Genomic DNA, 18,240 nt, shown 5'->3' with positions numbered 1-18,240 from the left:
TGTCTTGTCAAACCTGTACTACTAATAAATACACATAATTGGGAGGCAGTCCTTGTTCAGAAGGTTATCACTAGACTAGTGACCACCTTCTGAACAAGGACTGCCTCCCCATTATGTGTAGTCAAAGCTGTAATATTGACAACCTCGTCATGAAGACCTGATCATTGATATACATGAAACAAAATAGGAGCATAACGACTACTCCAAAAGATCCGAACCCGATGGAATGGATCTGTTAGCAGCGCTTGAACGCCACTGTGGAATACAGTCGAACATGTACTGGTGACCACTTAACATAAGGGTCATGTAATTATTGTAGTCACTTTTTTGGTCCCTTAAGACCACGACACGAAAATAAAGTTTCATTCATTCATTCATTGTAGCCAAACTTATTGGATTATCCAATAGTTAGGTATCATGATCTTTAGCCACTTTACATGTAGAGAGATGCTTTTTGACAACATAATTGCATGGCATTGAGCTGCAAGTGGGATAAAGAATAAAGAAAGAAGGTTTACTGATATCGTACAATAGTCTTCTACCTATTTACCTATTTCTGTTTGTGAAAGTTGTCACATCTTAAGATGTATTCAAATCTGCTAGTGGTTTGGAGTGTCTTAGAATCAGTTGTTATTAGAGCTTAGCAACAAGCCTTCGAGATGGACGTTTTTTTCTTCTTTTAATCTGTCCAGCTTTGATGGGGTAGCGGGCGCCACTCCAGTCACCAGACTTATAAATAGGCATCCGCCGCATCTGCAGCCAGCTTTAAACAGTGGGAAGCGCTTAATCTAATTCAGCGACTGCTGAGTGCGGAACTGGCATTAATCACCGCATTAAATGATGTCGGCCATTATTACAGGCCCATCCAATCAATGTTCAACTGGTTTACGACCTGCGGGGCTGGGACGGCACTAACGCTGAAGTACCCATCAGACACGCTCGGCCACGCGCTCATCCGCCGCGTTAGGGCCAATAAATAGGCGCCACTCCTCCCAAGGCTTGAAATACTTTATTTGTTTATTCATTTTTATTTACTGGGTGCATATACACTTTTGTGCAGTCAAATTTGGAACAGTGCACCTAATTGTTCACTGTGGGGCACAAGAGCACCTTTCTTTCTTCAAATTGCAATATCAATACATTGTGAAGCACTATTGTATACTAGAATACCAAATATTCTTGATTTTATCTAAGCGTAAGAAAGAATTATTAGGCCTTTATTTGTTGATCGATAATTTCTATGTTGTGCACTCAAAACATTTCCAGGGTAAATTTCGAGCCCTGCCTCTTAAATGCCTGGAGTACTCTAGTTGGGAAAGCGTCGCTGTTTCGTTTGTTATTGGATGGATGTCTGGTGGCATTACCGCTCGTCATCAGTCACCCCACACTGGTCTCAATACCGGTGATGTAGCTCGTAAAGCACATGATGTGGTCGAGCTGCTCCTGTCAATAGCAATCCCACATCGCCGTCCCCCAGGCACACCGCCTTCCCTCCAAGCAGATGTTGGGGTAGAAAATCTGTAATGTTTTCTGACTGGCCGGGCTTCTCTAACTTGCCATGCTCGTATCACAGGAGAGTTGTCCTTCTGGTGTTCTGTTTTTGATGCCATGTGCTGAAAGTATGTGCTGAATGTATTTTGCCTGTCAATCGAACCCGACATAAAAAGTTTGAAAATTTAACTTTAAGAAGATTATATTGTTGTTGGTATTCTGTTAGTTGTATCAAATATCATTGGAAAGCTGTATTGCCCTTTTCAGCAGGACCTGGAACATGCATAGGTCTAGAATTTGTTAGGTTGATTAAACTTTTGTTTTCATGATTATTTTACAGACCAGTTCCCACCATCAGTCCAGCCCTCCGCCAGGCAGACAAGCTGCTCACAGACCTCAGCTCCATGCGTACACAGATGAAGGGATACGTCCATGTGAGTTGTAACTTTGTAGCCCGGGTATTATTTAGCTTACTGTTGCTCCCATGTTCATTCCTTCTGTACAATCCTATTTAGTTTACCAGTGTCAAAAGTTGTGTCAACAGCTACAACTTGATCATACTCTGTTATCATGCAATCATGAATTAACTGCAGTACATGTCATTGTACCTCTCTTCATCTGCCTTCCAATCACGTAATCACCTTTGCTTCTGTGTCTCTCCCCTACAGGATGCTGAAAAATGGAAATATGACATCAAACACCTTCATGAGGTAACTAACTGTTGACATATCATGCTTGTACACTCATCAATTAGGTAATGGTTATGTGATAAACAGGGCAGCATGTATATACTGGAAATTGGCAACAGTGTAAGATTGTGTCACAATTCTGTCACAAAAATGGATAAATTCAGCAATTGAATGCTGGTGAAAAAAACCTGTTGCCTGTACGTGTAATGCAGAGTGAAGTTTACTGTAGAAACTGTGCCTTGATGTAGGCCTGTGTATAGTCCTTTTCCCATCTCCTCCCTCCCAGTTTATGTGAAGACCAAGCAACCAATCACTTAGGTATAATGGTAGTCACATCAAATCGCCATGTCGATAAGTGAGCCAGACGGCATCACAGTTGGCCTGCATAAATTCTTTTCCACACTTCCTGTTGCTCTCCCGAAAAAAGCCATTCATAAACTTAGCATCTTTCACTTAAAACCATTTTTATTTCTCAAAGCCATTGCCTTATCGTTCCCTAGATATTATTACAAGCAGATCACTTTGTAAGTGTTCTACTCCAATTGCTTTTTTGATGAGGACTTTCCTGTTGAATTGATGTACGCATTACCGTTTGCAATGATTCGTACCTGGGCACTCCTGTAGTTATGGGCCATTGAAAAATAATAAAATGTCCAGTGGGCCTCGCTTGCTTAATTAATGGCTAAACCTGGGGGATTAGCCGGGGAGATTGCATGATACTGTAAAATGGGGCGCCGCGCTTAAGGTTATATTGATGATAGGTCCATTAAAACCTTGAATGGGTTCTGCGCCCCATCCGTCGGTGACATAAACACTTGGGGATGGCCGCTGAAAAATGATGGGCAGGTTTTCATGGCCGATAGCCGGAACTTTGTCCCCGTGGTGAGACAGAAGTGTTCTGAAGTTTGCTGCATAATGTCTGTTTTCAGACATTTGCATGAAACATTGCACGATTCAGTTGTTACTCCAAGCATATTGGGTTAGAGATGTTTCAAGATCATTTATACGTCTTTGTGTCCATTTTGAGGTGTAGGGAAAGAGAAAAAAAACATGCCCCACTCCAAAATGTAAAACAACAGACACTACATCTGCTTGGAGATTAGTGTTACTACCTGACCTTGCTATAGATCAGCACATGAATTGTGGTCACCTCCAGGTTGCAGGTTGTTTTCTTCTCTTCCCCAGGAGGCTGAGCGAGACAGACTGGCCGCCCGGCGGCGCGCTGCCCTGGGAGAACCCGCGCCCATCGAGTCCTACCTGGCCACTACATCACCTCAGGTGGGCCAAACTAACTCATACAGCCCTCCAGGTGTGTCATCCATCTGGTCACAACACCTCAAGGTACAAGGGCCAGTTTTTGGATGAGACTAAATTTTGGATTGATATAATCTGAGGTAGGCAAAACAAGCCCATATTCACATCTTTAAATGCATACAGTCCCCCATGCAGGTGCAAGATCCATCTGGCCATAACACCTCAGGGTACAGTGACCATTTTTTTTTTAATGAGACTAAATCTTGGCCTGATGGAAGTCATGTCAGGAAGTCTAATGAAACCCACAGCTATATTTCCTACATTCATACACCCCTCCAGATACTATGTGAACCATCTGTCCATAACACCTCAGAGTCTACTAGTACTGGCCAGTTTTGAGAAACACTGAATCTTTGCTTGATACATGTACAAGCCACGTCAGGCTAGACTACATAAACCAACAGCCATAGCCCTTTCCCCATAGAAAAGTTTGGTTCTTAAACTCCAGAAATTGGATATTTTGTTGCCAGATGACAGAAAAAAATTGCAGCTGGGCGGAAACCTGGGCCGGAGACTAAATCTCAGCACGATACAAGTCGACAGGAAACCCCAACGTTAGCTCATCAGCCACGCCACTGAGCCAGACACATGGGCTTCTCACCCCCGCTCCATGAATCTGTAACTTCCCACGTCAGCGCTGCTCCCAATCTGGCCGGTAGGTGAGGATGTAGCGGAGCGAGGCCGTGACATGTGGCGCTCCAGTCCGTCCATCAGCCGGGGTGGCCCAGCTGATTCATACCCTTCCCTTCAATGGTCGGTGAATCAGCTCGGGACTAATGGACACTTAAAGCGGAGGCCCCTGAACGAATGGCCGACGGCTTCTAACACCTCTTGTGGGGGAGAATTTACATCCATTTTCTTGCATTACAAATCTAAAACCATCCCAGGGGGATGTTGGCTGTATGGCAAGGCGATCTGTTTCTCCCAATACTGTAGATGTTAGATGGTCAACCTATCCAAAAAGTTGCATGCCATCAATGCTGTTTGTTAGACTTTTGAAATAGTTTTTTAGACTTATGAGATGGACATAAAACGTATGCTGATTGAGTCCATGTATTTGATTTGTCCCTTGCTACTTTTTAAGCAGAATTAGTACTAACCAGGGGTATTGTACGAAAGTTTGTACACATTGGAAGCAACATACTAGTACTTACCAATGTAGCTGTTAATTGTGTTTGTTGTAAGCAACTACGTAATTTCCCTAGCACAACAACCTGTATTCTCTGTGATGACCAGTGGAATATTAGCTCTTCAGTGAGCTAAACTGTGGTAACTTTTTCACTGTTCACATGTTCACTTTTTCCAAAATGCCCAAAAGTTTTCTTGAACTCCATGCAGTCATATCAATTCCTTCTAGCAAACCTAGCAGTTCACTGTCCAAACAGATGGATCCATTTTCGTGGGTCGGTATCTTTGAGTTTTCACCAAAGGCAAGCTGGATAACAATATCTTTAGCATGCACACCCCAGCCATTTTGAACACGGAGCACAAAAGTTTCCATAATCTTTTCCCAACAGAGCTGTGTCCATGTCCCAAGCCCTTCCTAACGTCTGACAAGAAATATATAGCCGAGCAGCAATCTGTAGTGGCCGTAGCCCTAGGCTGCAGAGGGTGGTAAATGTGCATGTCAGCCCTCCCCAGCTGCCATGGAATAAGTCACTGCAGAGTTCGGCTTCTTTATCGTCTGTTGTCCACTCTAGCCCCTGGCCAAGATAAAAACAGGAGCAAGAGTGATGGGTGACCAGGGGCCATGGAGAGCGCCTGTGTTGTACGCCGGAGAAAATGAGAGAATTCTTCATGCGCTGTAGATAAGTTTGGACACAACATGTCATCCGGCAGGGGTCAGGCTGGGGTGGGAGTTAAAGCCAGCAGCGCTCAGGCATAAGAGAGCCACGGCTGGAGGGACGTCCTCCAAATGTCCTTTTATGTTGCGTGTGCGATACGGAGATGTGAGGATGGAAGGTGAAAGGTGTGACTCTGACAGACAGCCATGGTGATGTGATATGTACCCCACATTACTACAGTAGACAGCACTTGAAGAGGGCAAACCTAATATTTCAAGGCAGAGTTGTTTCCACTTGGCAACTTTGTGGTAGGAGTTCCTCTAAGCTCGTGACCTGCCGTATAGAAGGAAGCTGCTACGTAGTGCTAGGAGGGTTCACCTATCCTGCAATGGTTGATCTGGATCCTTATGAGTCTGGGTTTATTTCTTTAAATATTTGACTCTTTAAAGAAATTTCTGCTGTTGAAAATATAGCCTTTCTTCTTAAGTGACAGATAGGGTCAATCATGTGTAGGGCTGCATACCATAACATAACATTAGCTCCATGTTCAGGTACATGTACTTTACCCTTACCTTAGGAATTCAACAAGAAAACCTGTGGCCTTTAATGATGACAGAATCAGTCAAACAGAATCTTACTTTAACCATCTTATGCAAAGAACTGCAAGAGGATTTGAAAAATCAAAGATGGTGCTGATTTCAAACCCTACTCCAAATAATTCATCATTCTTTGTCCCAGTTTTGCTTAATGATTGTCCGTGTTGCTGTATTGATTTCTTCTAGTTGACACCATACATCATTTCCCTCTGCCCTTCGGGTTATCATCAATAATTGGCTGAAGAGTTTGTAAATCCCTGCCGCACTTAATTGTTACCTCCCCAGTGGGGGAGATTACTCCTGACAGCAGCATTGAGTGTTGATAAATGGGAAGTAAACATTACAGGATCGCTCCCCATTGTTGCTTTTCCTTTATGCCTTACTGGCAGGATAAGGAAAAGTCAAGGTTGAATGTAAACTTCCTACATGCCCAATGGGCACACTGTATCTAAGGACTGCCATTCACTTACAACTGTGGATTTATTTTAGTCCATGGCACTGAAATTTCACAGCACAATGAAAAGCTAGAGTTTGTGCAGCATCTAGGAGTTTTTGGTTGAAACAATAGTTACTGTAATATAATTGAAGACCAAACATTCATGGCATGATGATTTTGCAGTGAAAGATCCCAACAGCAAAAAATTAAAAATACAGCAGCAGAAATTACTGAATTTGCTGTATTATGTTATCAAGCATGACAGAGGGACTCAGAGGCATATTTAGTACTTTATTGCAAGAGTAAATACACAGATGTGATGAGTTTTTACTCCATGTTGAAGCTGTCATGCCACCAAGAACCCCAGATGAGACCCTCATGATTGATTGCTCTTACAGGTTAGACCACCACTGGCCATGCCTACAAGTGTTCCAGTCCCCAGACCAGGGATCCCACTGTCCACAGGGCTACCACTGTCCACAGGGTTACCACTGTCCACTGCTCCCATGTCTACAGTCACGTCTGGGAGAAACAAGGAATCAGACATCTCACCAGCATACAGCAAAGCTCGCAGCATACTGGACCAGGTATGTTTTGTCCTCTGGATTTTAGATGTTTCACCTTACAGGTCATTGCATGGATGATGTTCTTACAGTCAGGATTTCATGTTAAAGGTCCCTATCACTTCCATTTTCTGTCACTGAATGACACTCATGGAGTCATTACATTGCTGTCCTTGGTGCTGAATATATCTCATTCTTGTGTCTTGTTTGTCCTTGTACTGAAAGACTTTCACACTGGTTTTATAGCTCTCCGTGGTATTGAATGGCTCTCACTCTAGCTTCACCACTGTCCCTGGTGCTGAATATCTCTTACTTCAGCTTCTTAGCTGTCCCTGGTGCTGAATGACTTTCACACTGGCTTCATAGCTGTCCCTGGCACTAAATGACGTTCTTACAAGCTTCATAACTATGTAGTAAGTTTAAACTGTAATTTCCAACACGACAAAAATTGGACTCACCCAAATTTTCGACTGTACAACTCCAGTCTTTTTCAAGGAATGAGCAATCCACCGCTTCCGTGACGTCACGCAGATAACACACGTGACTCCGTGAGCAGTGGATCATAGGTTGCAGAAAGTCTGTGGCGCCCCCCGTCTCTGTTGAGGGATGGCTGTAAAGCCCTGATGTATATGGCCTCTTTAATCCCTCGTGCAAAAAAGTCCGGTGGATTGCTCATTCCTTGAAAAAGACTGGAGTTGTACAGTCGAAAATTTGGGTGAGTCCAATTTTTGTCGTGTTGGAAATTACAGTTTAAACTTACTACATAATGACTTCTACCAACACAGATGAACTTTCAAGATAAGCTTCATAACTGTCCTTGGTGCTGAATGTCACTTACACTACACACCTGTACCTGTGTTTAGGTGTGTAACCCCTGTCTGTACCTGTGTTCAGGTGTGTAACCCCTGTACCTGTGTTCAGGTGTGTAACCCCTGTCTGTACCTGTGTTCAGGTGTGTAACCCCTGTACCTGTGCCCATGTGTGTAACCCCTGTACCTGTTCCCATGTGTGTAACCCCTGTACCTGTGCCCATGTGTGTAACCCCTGTACCTGTGTTCAGGTGTGTAACCCCTGTCTGTACCTGTGTTCAGGTGTGTAACCCCTGTACCTGTGTTCAGGTGTGTAACCCCTGTACCTGTGCCCAGGTGTGTAACCCCTGTACCTGTGCCCAGGTGTGTAACCCCTGTACCTGTGTTCAGGTGTGTAACCCCTGTCTGTACCTGTGTTCAGGTGTGTAACCCCTGTCTGTACCTGTGCCCAGGTGTGTAACCCCTGTACCTGTGCCCATGTGTGTAACCCCTGTACATGTGCCCAGGTGTGTAACCCCTGTACCTGTTCCCATGTGTGTAACCCCTGTACCTGTGTTCTGGTATGTAACCCCTGTACCTGTGTTCAGGTGTGTAACCCCTGTACATGTGCCCAGGTGTGTAACCCCTGTATCTGTGCCCATGTGTGTAACCCCTGTCTGTACCTGTGCCCATGTGTGTAACCCCTGTGTGCAGGTGTGACCCCTGTACCTGTGCCCAGGTGTGTAACCCCTGTACCTGTGTTCAGGTGACTGTCAGTCGGCGTTACCTGGAGGATAACCTGGAGGCAGTGATGCGAGCAAAGGACCAGTCCCAGCTTTACCAGCTCATGGACAGTCTGCACCAGGAGGGGTAAGGCTCATACTTCTACTCACTACAAGGTCAACAACATGGTCTTATCTATTACAGATAAACCCATACTAGTGACCAACTCTGCATATACCAGCAGACCATTGATATGCAGTCAAGTCTGTTCTTGTGACCACCTCTGCATATACACCACCTGGCCATTATGGCCACTTGTCATTGATCCTGTAGAGTGATAGTAGATATGACAATTTCTTTTACATGTTTTACAGCCCGAGTGCAGACAGGGCTCGCATCAGGAGGGAGGTGGACGCCATGATCAACCAGCTGACTCCGGAGGTGGAGGTAGGAGAGAGTTCCATGATTTTGTAACCTGTGAAACAAGTTGTTGCTGTTAAAGGTCTGGTATTTGGACAGTGTAATGATGTGAGCTAGAAAAGGACTTAGTGATATGCTGAAAAGCTGTCAATAGTGTAACAAGAAGTGAGAATTCCTTGGAACTGAACCCACTAAGCTTTCAATAATATGACCTACCTTTCAACAGGATGACGTCATGAAACACTTGACGAGAAATCCAAAGCCCAAAAAGGTGTCCTTTGTCGAAGAACAAGTGCCTGAACGTGACACAGGACCGGGTGTGCCCCAGGCTGAAAAGTCTCAGCCCAAGACGGTGAGAGGAAGAGCTCAACCCAGGATAAACACTGGGCTAAGGAGGCCTTCAAAGGCAGCAAAGACCACTGGGAAGGAAAAGGGACCAGTGAAGTCTGAAGAGAGGAGTAGAAAATCTCCTGTGAAAGAAAAGGTTATTTATTCCTTTTGTTTATCTATCACCATGCCCTATGTCTAGCTCTGATGCAGAAATATGTGAAATACATTGTACTTAAAAATGATTTACCAGCCCAACGAAGCTATGCATGGAAAACAGAATATATTTTGTTATCTTCTTTTTCATCAGTGTATTTTTCTACGATAAAATTCAGTTTATTCAGTGAGAAGTAGAACCAGTCAGTATTGTCCTGAGGAAAGTGGCAGATGAGCACCAAAATTTTGGCTAGGTATTAACTCACTAGTTGTGTAAAACTTTGCTATCCAGTTATTCACCAACCTGCTGAAACTATTCACCGTGCGTGGTTCAGTCACTCAATACTTATATTCTGCAAATAACAGTTTGTTCTTATTGCACCTTTTCCTTATGACAGTCCAAGCAGACGAGAGATGTGCCCTTCTATGAGCAGGATGAGACGTACCTGACCCGTGTGTATGGCAAGGCCCGACACCATCCCCACAGAACCACCGAGAAGCAGCCATACCTCCACTTCAACTCACCTCCTCCCAGGACCAAGGCTCCCAGGCCCAAGCCTGCTGTAGATACTAAAGGTAAGATGTATAAGATGCTAGGAAGGGACAGAACAGCTACCATTTGACTTTCGGGTGTGCATATTGTTGCATATCAATTTGTCAACAATCAGTCTCTGAGATAGGCTTGTATCTTTAAGTGCATGTAAAACTTTTTCTACGTGCGGTCTGCGGATTCACCACCCGTACATGCGAGTACAGGCAACGCGCGTGCCCCGTGTGAGTATGGCCTCCTTACGGTAAAGTTGCAATCGCACAGAGATCGTACGTTGTGAGCACGTACTACCCACTTTCCACTTGCACAACGAACGATGCACGCAACTGCTCGCGGTCAGACGTGGCGTGCAGACCACACTCTTACACCTTGCGCAACCGTGTGAGTGACGTGCGTCGATGCCACTCCTTCCCCACGTTTTCAGAAAAGCGTAGCAGACGTGGCCTCTCAAAACAAAAAAACGTACGGACAAAAAGCATGCACGGCGGGTTGTGACCCGGGGCTTTAGTGTGTATTTCAGGACACTGCCTATCAGGACACAGAGGACTGTCATTGCAGATCTTGCTTTTGCCTCTTACAATAGTACAGCAGTAAGATCGCTTCTGATGCAAAAACAACACCTTGAAGTAAGTCCAAGTACTTTCTGTTTCACTTCAGGCACCATTATGAAGTCCATTAAGACACAGACCAAGGAGAAGCCTGCTCCAGGCAGAACTGCAGGCCCTACAGGACAGTATTACTTCTCCCCTGCAGCCCCCTACCCACAGGCAGGAGTCCCCACCCCCCAGCAAGGCCAGCTCATCCCCATGGCCATCCCCCTGGGGGCACCCAGAATAGAATCTTCTCACAATCAGGTGAGTCCTAGGTATTACTGTAAATCTTGAAATTTGAGCTTTTAGAAACTTTTTACCATTTGCCATATAGACGCTGTCAATCTTAAGAAGGCTCATATAGGAATTTGCAAACCTCATAACATGGAAAAGAATGCTGATGTAAGAAACTTAAATATCATATTCCAACAGACTTACTAAACATCATCCTGATATGTTTTTCTAATATTTTTTTTTCCTCCATTCCTGCTCAAACCTGTAATCAGGCTGTACCGTTGGTAGCTCACACCGCTCTACCAAACAGGACTCAGGGCACTGCCAGGCCCAATGTGGCGACTGTTACCATGGTGACAGACAAGGATGCTCGTAAACCTAAACTCTCAGTACAGGTGGGTGGACTTGACAATGAGCTACACATTTTGTTAACCTGCAGTTGTGTGTGTACCGGAGAAAGTCTGTTTTGCCAAATAAACAAGTGTAGTGTTTGCAGTGGTAGAAAAGATGAACATTCTGAACCATTTATGGTCCATTTCTGTAGGTGATGCCAGCTGTTGACATTGACAGTATCCCACAAAGCCCTGCCTCAGACACTGCCCCTAAAGCCACCTTCCCTCCAGAGATACCTTCAACAGACCAGGTAACTACAGCAAATACTACATACTGAAGTACATGTATCATCCATTGATTATCCATACTTGAGGCAAAACTGATTGCAATGAATGTGATTGATACTCTTCAAGCAGATGGTAATGTTCTCTGACGTCAGGTTTTCTAATTGTCCTTCACCCCTAAGTTGTGATAGCTTCCGGGCCAGTCAGAAAACAATATAATTTTCTACCCCAATTCTGCTTGGAGGTTAAATGTGATGCTTCTTGAAAGTACTAGTATCATAATGGTAGTGGAATAAGCAGCGCCACACTGTGAATGAAAGTAGAACTGCAGATTGCAGTATTCATCACCATATGGACATTACCTATAATCAAATGGCTGTAATGTGAGATTGAAGGATGTTGAGGATGCTGGTTGTACTCTTCCAGTAGATAATGTTTCACAGCATACCATAGGCTACTGTTAGTGTAATGAAACAGCAATAAAAAGTGAGTTCTACTGTTTTCTTAAATCTGTTTCCTGCAGCCAGTTGGTCGGCCTGATGACACAGAGTACAGTGAGTTTCCCCACTATGGAGCAGAGGTTGAAGATGAAGCAGAAGAGATCGTAAGAACCTTTCTTTAGTTGAGTAGTAAATTCTTTAGGCACAATTCTATGATTACATAATATGGTACCTGTGTTACACATATTCTTTATTTATGTGTGTGACCTTTCCTACTCAGGATGAGATAGAACGTGACCTGAAGCAGCCTGGTACAGGCATGACCGTGGAAGGGGACATGAGAGAAGAGGGGAGGGAGTACCATGGTCCCCCCTTCCCCCCACAGCCCCCTCCTCCAGAGGTGGTCCAGCCCTCCTCTGAAGTGCTAGCTGAGGAACTGAGGAGGAGGAATCAGGTGGAGAACAGAGCAGTGGAATGGTAATGTTACCAGCAAATTTGCGGATTTATTTCTTCAAGCTTTTTCCCATGAATTTTCTTTTATTGTTTCTGAACTATCAATGCATACACATGCATGTATGTACAATTTGACATCAATGGTTCTAAAGTTTGGAATTTTTGTGGTTTTATTCATATGTCGGTCGGACATTTTTTTCTGAAAAAAAAAGTATGCACTGGGATTTATTGTAAATTATTGGTTTAGTTTGTTCTTTGGTTCAAATGTTCTCAGCTTATATGGTTAACCATTTTCTTGTTGTTTTGTGATGGATTGCTGAGTAATTTGGTCCTTTTACTCTCCCAGGATTGAAGCAGAACTCATGGCACAAGTCATCAACCAGCTGTACCCAGCCCAGCGACCGGAGTCACCCCCAGAACCCTCCGACTCAGGGAGCTCTGCTGGAGAAGCTGACACAAGGGACCCTGGTACAGGTACTTACTTGCATATATGCACTTACATACTTACTTCTTATTCTCTTTGTCTTTGTGAGAGGTAAGGTTTTGACTTTTTCTTTCTGCCTGTGTCTATCCTTTGCCATAATCTGAACTGATTGTCACGAAAGCCTCATGGATGCCAGGTTGTCTGACACTGTTCTCCTTTATGTACTGTAACATTTGCAACATTTGGCAACAAATAAAAAGAATAAGATAACTTTAATATACATGAACATTCTGTATTTTTCTGCAGTGTCAGCGATCGGGCAGGCAGGTCTGCAGCTGTTTGTTGATGCGGGGGTTGCCGTGGATACGGAGCTGGTGCAGCGGCTGGTGCGGGAGGTCCTGGAGGAGAAGGTGGCAGCCATGATGGGTCAGCACGAGAGGCAGCGGGCAACCCCTCCTCCTCCTCCCCCCTCACAGCCGTACAAGGAACCCTCACCTGCACGCACGTCACCCAAACAGGTAAGGGACAAACAGGACAAGATTTGAAATTCAGTAATCCAATGTACAGCTTAAGCATCAGTTTATTATCAGCCAAACATTTAGGGGCCATATGGGACAAGCTTTTCAAATTTACAAATGTCAAATGTTAAATCTAGTATAGTTTACATGATTGTGTAGACTATTTGTCGAATACCTGTAACTAATTGACACTGAGAGTTTGTGTAACACAGTCTGCTGTAGGACACTGTTGCTTGACATATCTCTTTAACAATGTTCTGTTCTTTGTTTCCATGTCCAGGTCAGCCCCCTCCACACCCCACAGCCCACTCCCAAGACCAGCCCTGTGCCCAGCCCACCACGAGGTCCGTCTCCCGTAGCAACGCCCGAGGCCACGCCCCACAGCTCACCCGAACCCTCCCCGGCAGAGTCTGAGACGGAGAATCTCCATGAAACTCTTATCACACCAGGTTAGGCCACACCAATTTCTTTTCTATGTTCCCAGACATTCTGAGGTAGAAATGAAAAAAAGTACAAAACAGAGGGCTGGGGGAAAAACTTCTATTTCATTAAAGTCTGTTTCAAGTCACTTTCTGAAACAGAACATACCAGTATCAAGCTCCCCCTGAGGCTCAGTTTTCATGCTAATAGTCCTTAGAATTTTCAACAAATTAGATTGGTATGCCTGATAGGAAGTGTCACATATAACGTCTGATTATGTTTCCTTCTACAGCACCACCTCCAGAAGAACCATCACCCCCCTCCCCCGTGGAGCCAACATCCCCTGTCCCAACGCCTGTCCCCACCCCTACTCACAGCCCACCCCCAGCGGTCACCCCTCCCCTGACCCCCCACACCTCCCCCCACCCCTCGGAGCTTGAGGTGGAGCCCCTGCCCCAGTTTCCCCTGCCCTGGGGAGATGATGTGGACCTGCCCCTGTCTGAGGAGGCCCCGCCCACTGCCGCTCAGCAGCCTGGAACTGGGAAAATGTGAGATATTGTCTTTCTTACCTCATAACAAGGGAGTGAAGTGTTGTTTTTGCATGTCTGTGTGTTTGTTGAGTTACAAAAACATTCTTTGCTAAGTTTGTTTTGTTGAATGCCAGTGAGGTATTGTCTGTTTCTTTTTCATTGATCAACATTAAAAAGTACAAAGCAAGGCAAGGAAGTAATGAATTCTAGATTTGCAAGCTGCTAGTATCAGCATCACTACTGGAAAATGAAAATTAACAATGACAAATACATGTACAGTAAAGAATAACAGCATATTGTTTGTATCCCATTTTTTCCAGTGAGATGTCATTGTCCCCAACTGAAGAACCGACAAGTCTGATTCAGCTTCCCCCTCCCCCTGTCACACCAAAGAGCCTGCCTCCGCCCAAGGAGTCTCCATCGTCTTCTGAACACTCCCCTCCACCGTCAGAGTCCAGCAGTTCCTCCACTATCACCACGGTAACAGAGACAGCTGACGTGTCCCTGTCCGAGGGGGAGTGGCTGTTCAGTAGGGGCCAGGCAGGAGCTGTTGGGGGATTAAGAGGTAAGCAAATGTCTAACGTTGTTTCAAGTATTAAATGACATGGATAGAAGTTGCATAACTTGAGTTTGTCACTACTTTGTCTGATCTGCTTATATTGTTTGCTATTGTGTGAAGTAGAACCTGTATCTACCTGACCATGATAAACTGTCTGGTACATGTCTGAAAGATGTATTGGTTGTTGTGAAATGTCCCTACCTGATGCTGTTGTTCAGGTGTTGCTGGAGGTGTTGGTGAGATCAGGTCAGGTGACAGCAGTCTGGCCAGCACACTGGAGGGGGCTGAGGAGATGGACCATGAGCAGGTAACAGACCAGTAACATTTGGTGCTGGTTCAATAGGTGGCACAAAAATAGTTGTGAATACCGAACCATGGTGATTTGAGCATTAGATTTACATTACATGCTGCATGGTGTGGATGTAGATGGAAGAGTGGTTTAGCTTTATTGTCTAAAACTTTTTTTGTCGGTTTAACAGGAACCTCCGAGTGAAGGTGAATTGCTGCCAAAAGCCCTGAGTGATGTTCACAAAGACCCCTTACTCGCCCTCCTGGCACGTGCGAAACAGCCCGTTAAGAAAATGGTGGAGAAGCCAGCGCTCGCTCAGGGGGTGGCAGACAACGATGCAAGCATTGGGGAGGTCAGTGAGGGTCAAAGACCTCGGTTAACCCAGACTGCTGAGAGAGTTCTCCTTGGAGAGGCCCAGGACACCAGGAGAGGTTCACACGGTGAGGCAGTGGGCCGTACCATTCCTGTGGACAGTACTGCTCCTCCTGAAGATAGCACCATGGTGCTGTCTGACTTGGAGAGGCCGTCGACACGGAAGCCAGCCCCGCGGGTGATCAGCGTCGCCTCGGCTGATGACTCCTCCCCCAGGCCCTCCCCACGATCTCGGACTCCCCTGGCAGCCTCCAGAGGCCAGCAGAGGAGCGGAGACTCTGACACGAAACCGGCCAGGGTGATCACCGTCAAGGCTGTGCCTGAAGACGAGGTGCCAGAGGAAGGCAGGACAAGCCAGCAGGGTAAGACTGACTGCTCCCAGTGTACTGTTGGGTGATGAGCAATTTTGATAAATTGATTTCCATTAAGTAAACCAAACATGACACAGTACTTCGAACTGAAGTAATTTTAAAGTTGCCTCTTCTTCCCAGTCAGCCATCATCAGTTTCATTACTTCTGTACTGTGAGAATGGCTCATCTGTTGGGCTGATTTCTGTTTGTGGAACTGTATAGACCTACAGTTTTCGCTCGATATCGTTGTATGGTAGTTAGTACAAACTAAGGAGGATGGTACCTAGGCTAGAACAGTATTGGTTACAAGGAGAGCTTCATACCCAATTTAACATCAGTTAAGGCTTAAGTACAGGTCCAGACAGGTAGGAATTACATTTTTGTAACAAAATAGATAATATATGCTTGACCATAAGACTATTGTACAAAACTGACACATTACTGTTTCAGTATTTTGGACCTGTATCTAAATTTTTTTGCAGTACCGTAGCACTCAGCCCTCCAGTCACAAGTATCCTGCCACATATTTTTACAGGATTACAAGGGACCCACACATTGAGTGACATGGACACCCGGACCTTCACTCCAGACCAGATGAACTTAGATGCCCTCATCCAGTCTGGCTACCTCACCCAGTCTCTCAGCCAATCAGATCACAGCGCTGACCTGGGTAGAACAGGTGGTTCCACAACTGGATTGGACACTCTCAACCAATCAGGACTGGGCATGGGAAGAACAGGTGGTTCCACTACTGGAATCAACCAGTCAGGACTTGGCACTGGAAGACAGGCACGTAGTTTCAGCCTACCAGTTGGTGGAGCTGAGAAAGAGGAGGATGACCCGCGTAGAACCTCCCTAGTGGTGTCCCTAACTTTGCCCAGTATCCAAGGAGAGAATGACAGTGTGACTGTTAGCTCTCTGGAGGGGGGAGAGTACAGTGCAGGGGAGGTGTCAGACATATCTGAAATTTCTGGGGGTGGCTTCTAAGTAAGCATATACGACAAAATCATTCATACCCCATGTGACTTTTTATTTCAAGTTGTTTTGTTCTTTAAACTACCACTTCAACTGACACCTAAATAAATTAAAAATAGGTCAAAATTCCAATGTACTACATTTGATTCTTGAGAAAAACAAAGGGGTGTTAAAATATTTGTTCACTGTAGGTTGGTAGGCAGGTTTTTTTACATTGCTTTAGTCGAGGACATTCTTTAGTGTCCTTGCTTTAGTGCAGACTGTCTTGTTCTTTTGCATGGTGTAACATTCCAAAGTCAACAAATTTCAGGAAGTAGAAACAACTTTATTTTGTAGTCTCCAGGTCACTTTGTGAAACTCCAGTATTAGTGCCAGCCCTAAGATCTCAGATGACAGGAATCTGTACCCTTTACTCCAAAATAATTTATCTATTTTTGATGAAATATTAAAATACAAAACTGTACATATCAACTAAGATTTTTATGTAGATGTACAATGTACTAGTATACAAATTTGTGACTGAATACTCTCACAGCCTATTGAATACATGGAGTTGTACAAAATTTGAAATCTAACTTTAATAGTAGATTGTTAATAAGATCTGTTTTATCTTGTGATGAATAAAGTTGTAAATGTGGTCCTGGATATATGACTATGGGTGCATTTGTGGGTGCTGAAATCACTAGTAGTCTGATTGAACCACTACCTTTGTTGATGAGGAACATTTAGTATACATTGTATATGGTACCTTCCCAGTAGGGTTTACGAGTAATAGTATATGTTTGTGCCATCCTCCCATGGCAGGGGCAGCGGCTCCGAATTCCTTCTTCACCCCTACCCCTGCCTGATTACATGGCATTTTCTACTCTACGACCCGATTCCAGGGACACGCTCTCAGCCAATCACGTATCACAGAGAAAATCTTCAACGCACTTCACATTAATATTTATGAGATGCGCTAGCTATCGGAACCAATCATGTCGGCTATTCAGTGACAAATAAAAACAAACATGGCGTCGTCTCGGGAAGAGAACTTTTGCGATGCAGGCCGCTGCGGGCGTCGGCGGGGCGCTAGCGTGTGCTGGAGGCTGCGCGCGGATCCCGCCGAGCACGGGGAAGGTGTTAACTCGGTGACTTTGCCCCGCACGGCCTCCCCAACGCGTTAACGGGCTCGTCACCGGGCGGCGGCGGAGTCGCCGGCGGGGAGGGTGACGTCCCTTCGCCGCCCAAGTCAGAAATGGGGTCATGCCAAATAAGGCAAGCTCATGAATATTAATATTCCTCGGGTCGTAGAGTAGAAAATGCCATGTAATCAGGCAGGGGTAGGGGTGAAGAAGGAATTCGGAGCCGCTGCCCCTGCCATGGGAGGATGGTTTGTGCAGATGTCCAAACAATGGCAAACACAACTTATGCTGGGTAGTCTCTGTACATCAGCAACACTTCAGTATGCTGACACAAACATGGGCAAACAGACCTGTCGCCATGGATGCCACACAATCAAGTGACTGGGTTTGTGGATCAAAGCACAAGACTCTTGATTCCTTTCAATTTGTCTTTGCCATGGCCTCCAAAGAGGTAAACCTTCCCACTGAACAGTTATTCTGCAAAACTTTGAAATACCCAATGCTACC

The 18,240-nt window shown here is 45.1% G+C and overlaps 1 protein-coding gene across 1 annotated transcript in view; it reads left to right on the top strand.

The window, feature by feature from the left end:
* LOC109483699 (TALPID3 protein-like) overlaps positions 1-17,391 on the top strand; it is a 55,841-nt gene extending 38,450 nt beyond the window's left edge. Inside the window, exons 2-22 of the mRNA XM_019786739.1 lie at positions 1,832-1,925; positions 2,160-2,201; positions 3,366-3,458; positions 6,709-6,897; positions 8,428-8,531; positions 8,759-8,831; positions 9,031-9,288; positions 9,686-9,863; positions 10,495-10,691; positions 10,934-11,056; positions 11,206-11,304; positions 11,802-11,882; positions 11,999-12,195; positions 12,518-12,645; positions 12,902-13,113; positions 13,394-13,562; positions 13,826-14,081; positions 14,384-14,628; positions 14,841-14,929; positions 15,102-15,645; positions 16,170-17,391. Of these exons, the coding sequence (XP_019642298.1) occupies positions 1,896-1,925; positions 2,160-2,201; positions 3,366-3,458; positions 6,709-6,897; positions 8,428-8,531; positions 8,759-8,831; positions 9,031-9,288; positions 9,686-9,863; positions 10,495-10,691; positions 10,934-11,056; positions 11,206-11,304; positions 11,802-11,882; positions 11,999-12,195; positions 12,518-12,645; positions 12,902-13,113; positions 13,394-13,562; positions 13,826-14,081; positions 14,384-14,628; positions 14,841-14,929; positions 15,102-15,645; positions 16,170-16,621 (3,759 nt within the window). The 5' untranslated portion in view covers positions 1,832-1,895 and the 3' untranslated portion in view covers positions 16,622-17,391. The remainder of the gene's footprint in view (positions 1-1,831; positions 1,926-2,159; positions 2,202-3,365; positions 3,459-6,708; positions 6,898-8,427; positions 8,532-8,758; positions 8,832-9,030; positions 9,289-9,685; positions 9,864-10,494; positions 10,692-10,933; positions 11,057-11,205; positions 11,305-11,801; positions 11,883-11,998; positions 12,196-12,517; positions 12,646-12,901; positions 13,114-13,393; positions 13,563-13,825; positions 14,082-14,383; positions 14,629-14,840; positions 14,930-15,101; positions 15,646-16,169) is intronic.
* Positions 17,392-18,240: the final 849 nt, after the last annotated feature.

The sequence above is a fragment of the Branchiostoma belcheri genome, unplaced genomic scaffold (assembly GCF_001625305.1).
Source record: "Branchiostoma belcheri isolate BF01 breed outbred unplaced genomic scaffold, Haploidv18h27 scaffold66, whole genome shotgun sequence".
Lineage (NCBI taxonomy): Eukaryota > Metazoa > Chordata > Leptocardii > Amphioxiformes > Branchiostomatidae > Branchiostoma > Branchiostoma belcheri.
The sequence above is the reverse complement of the archived record's forward strand: the minus strand, read 5'-3'. Positions and strand labels throughout refer to the sequence as shown.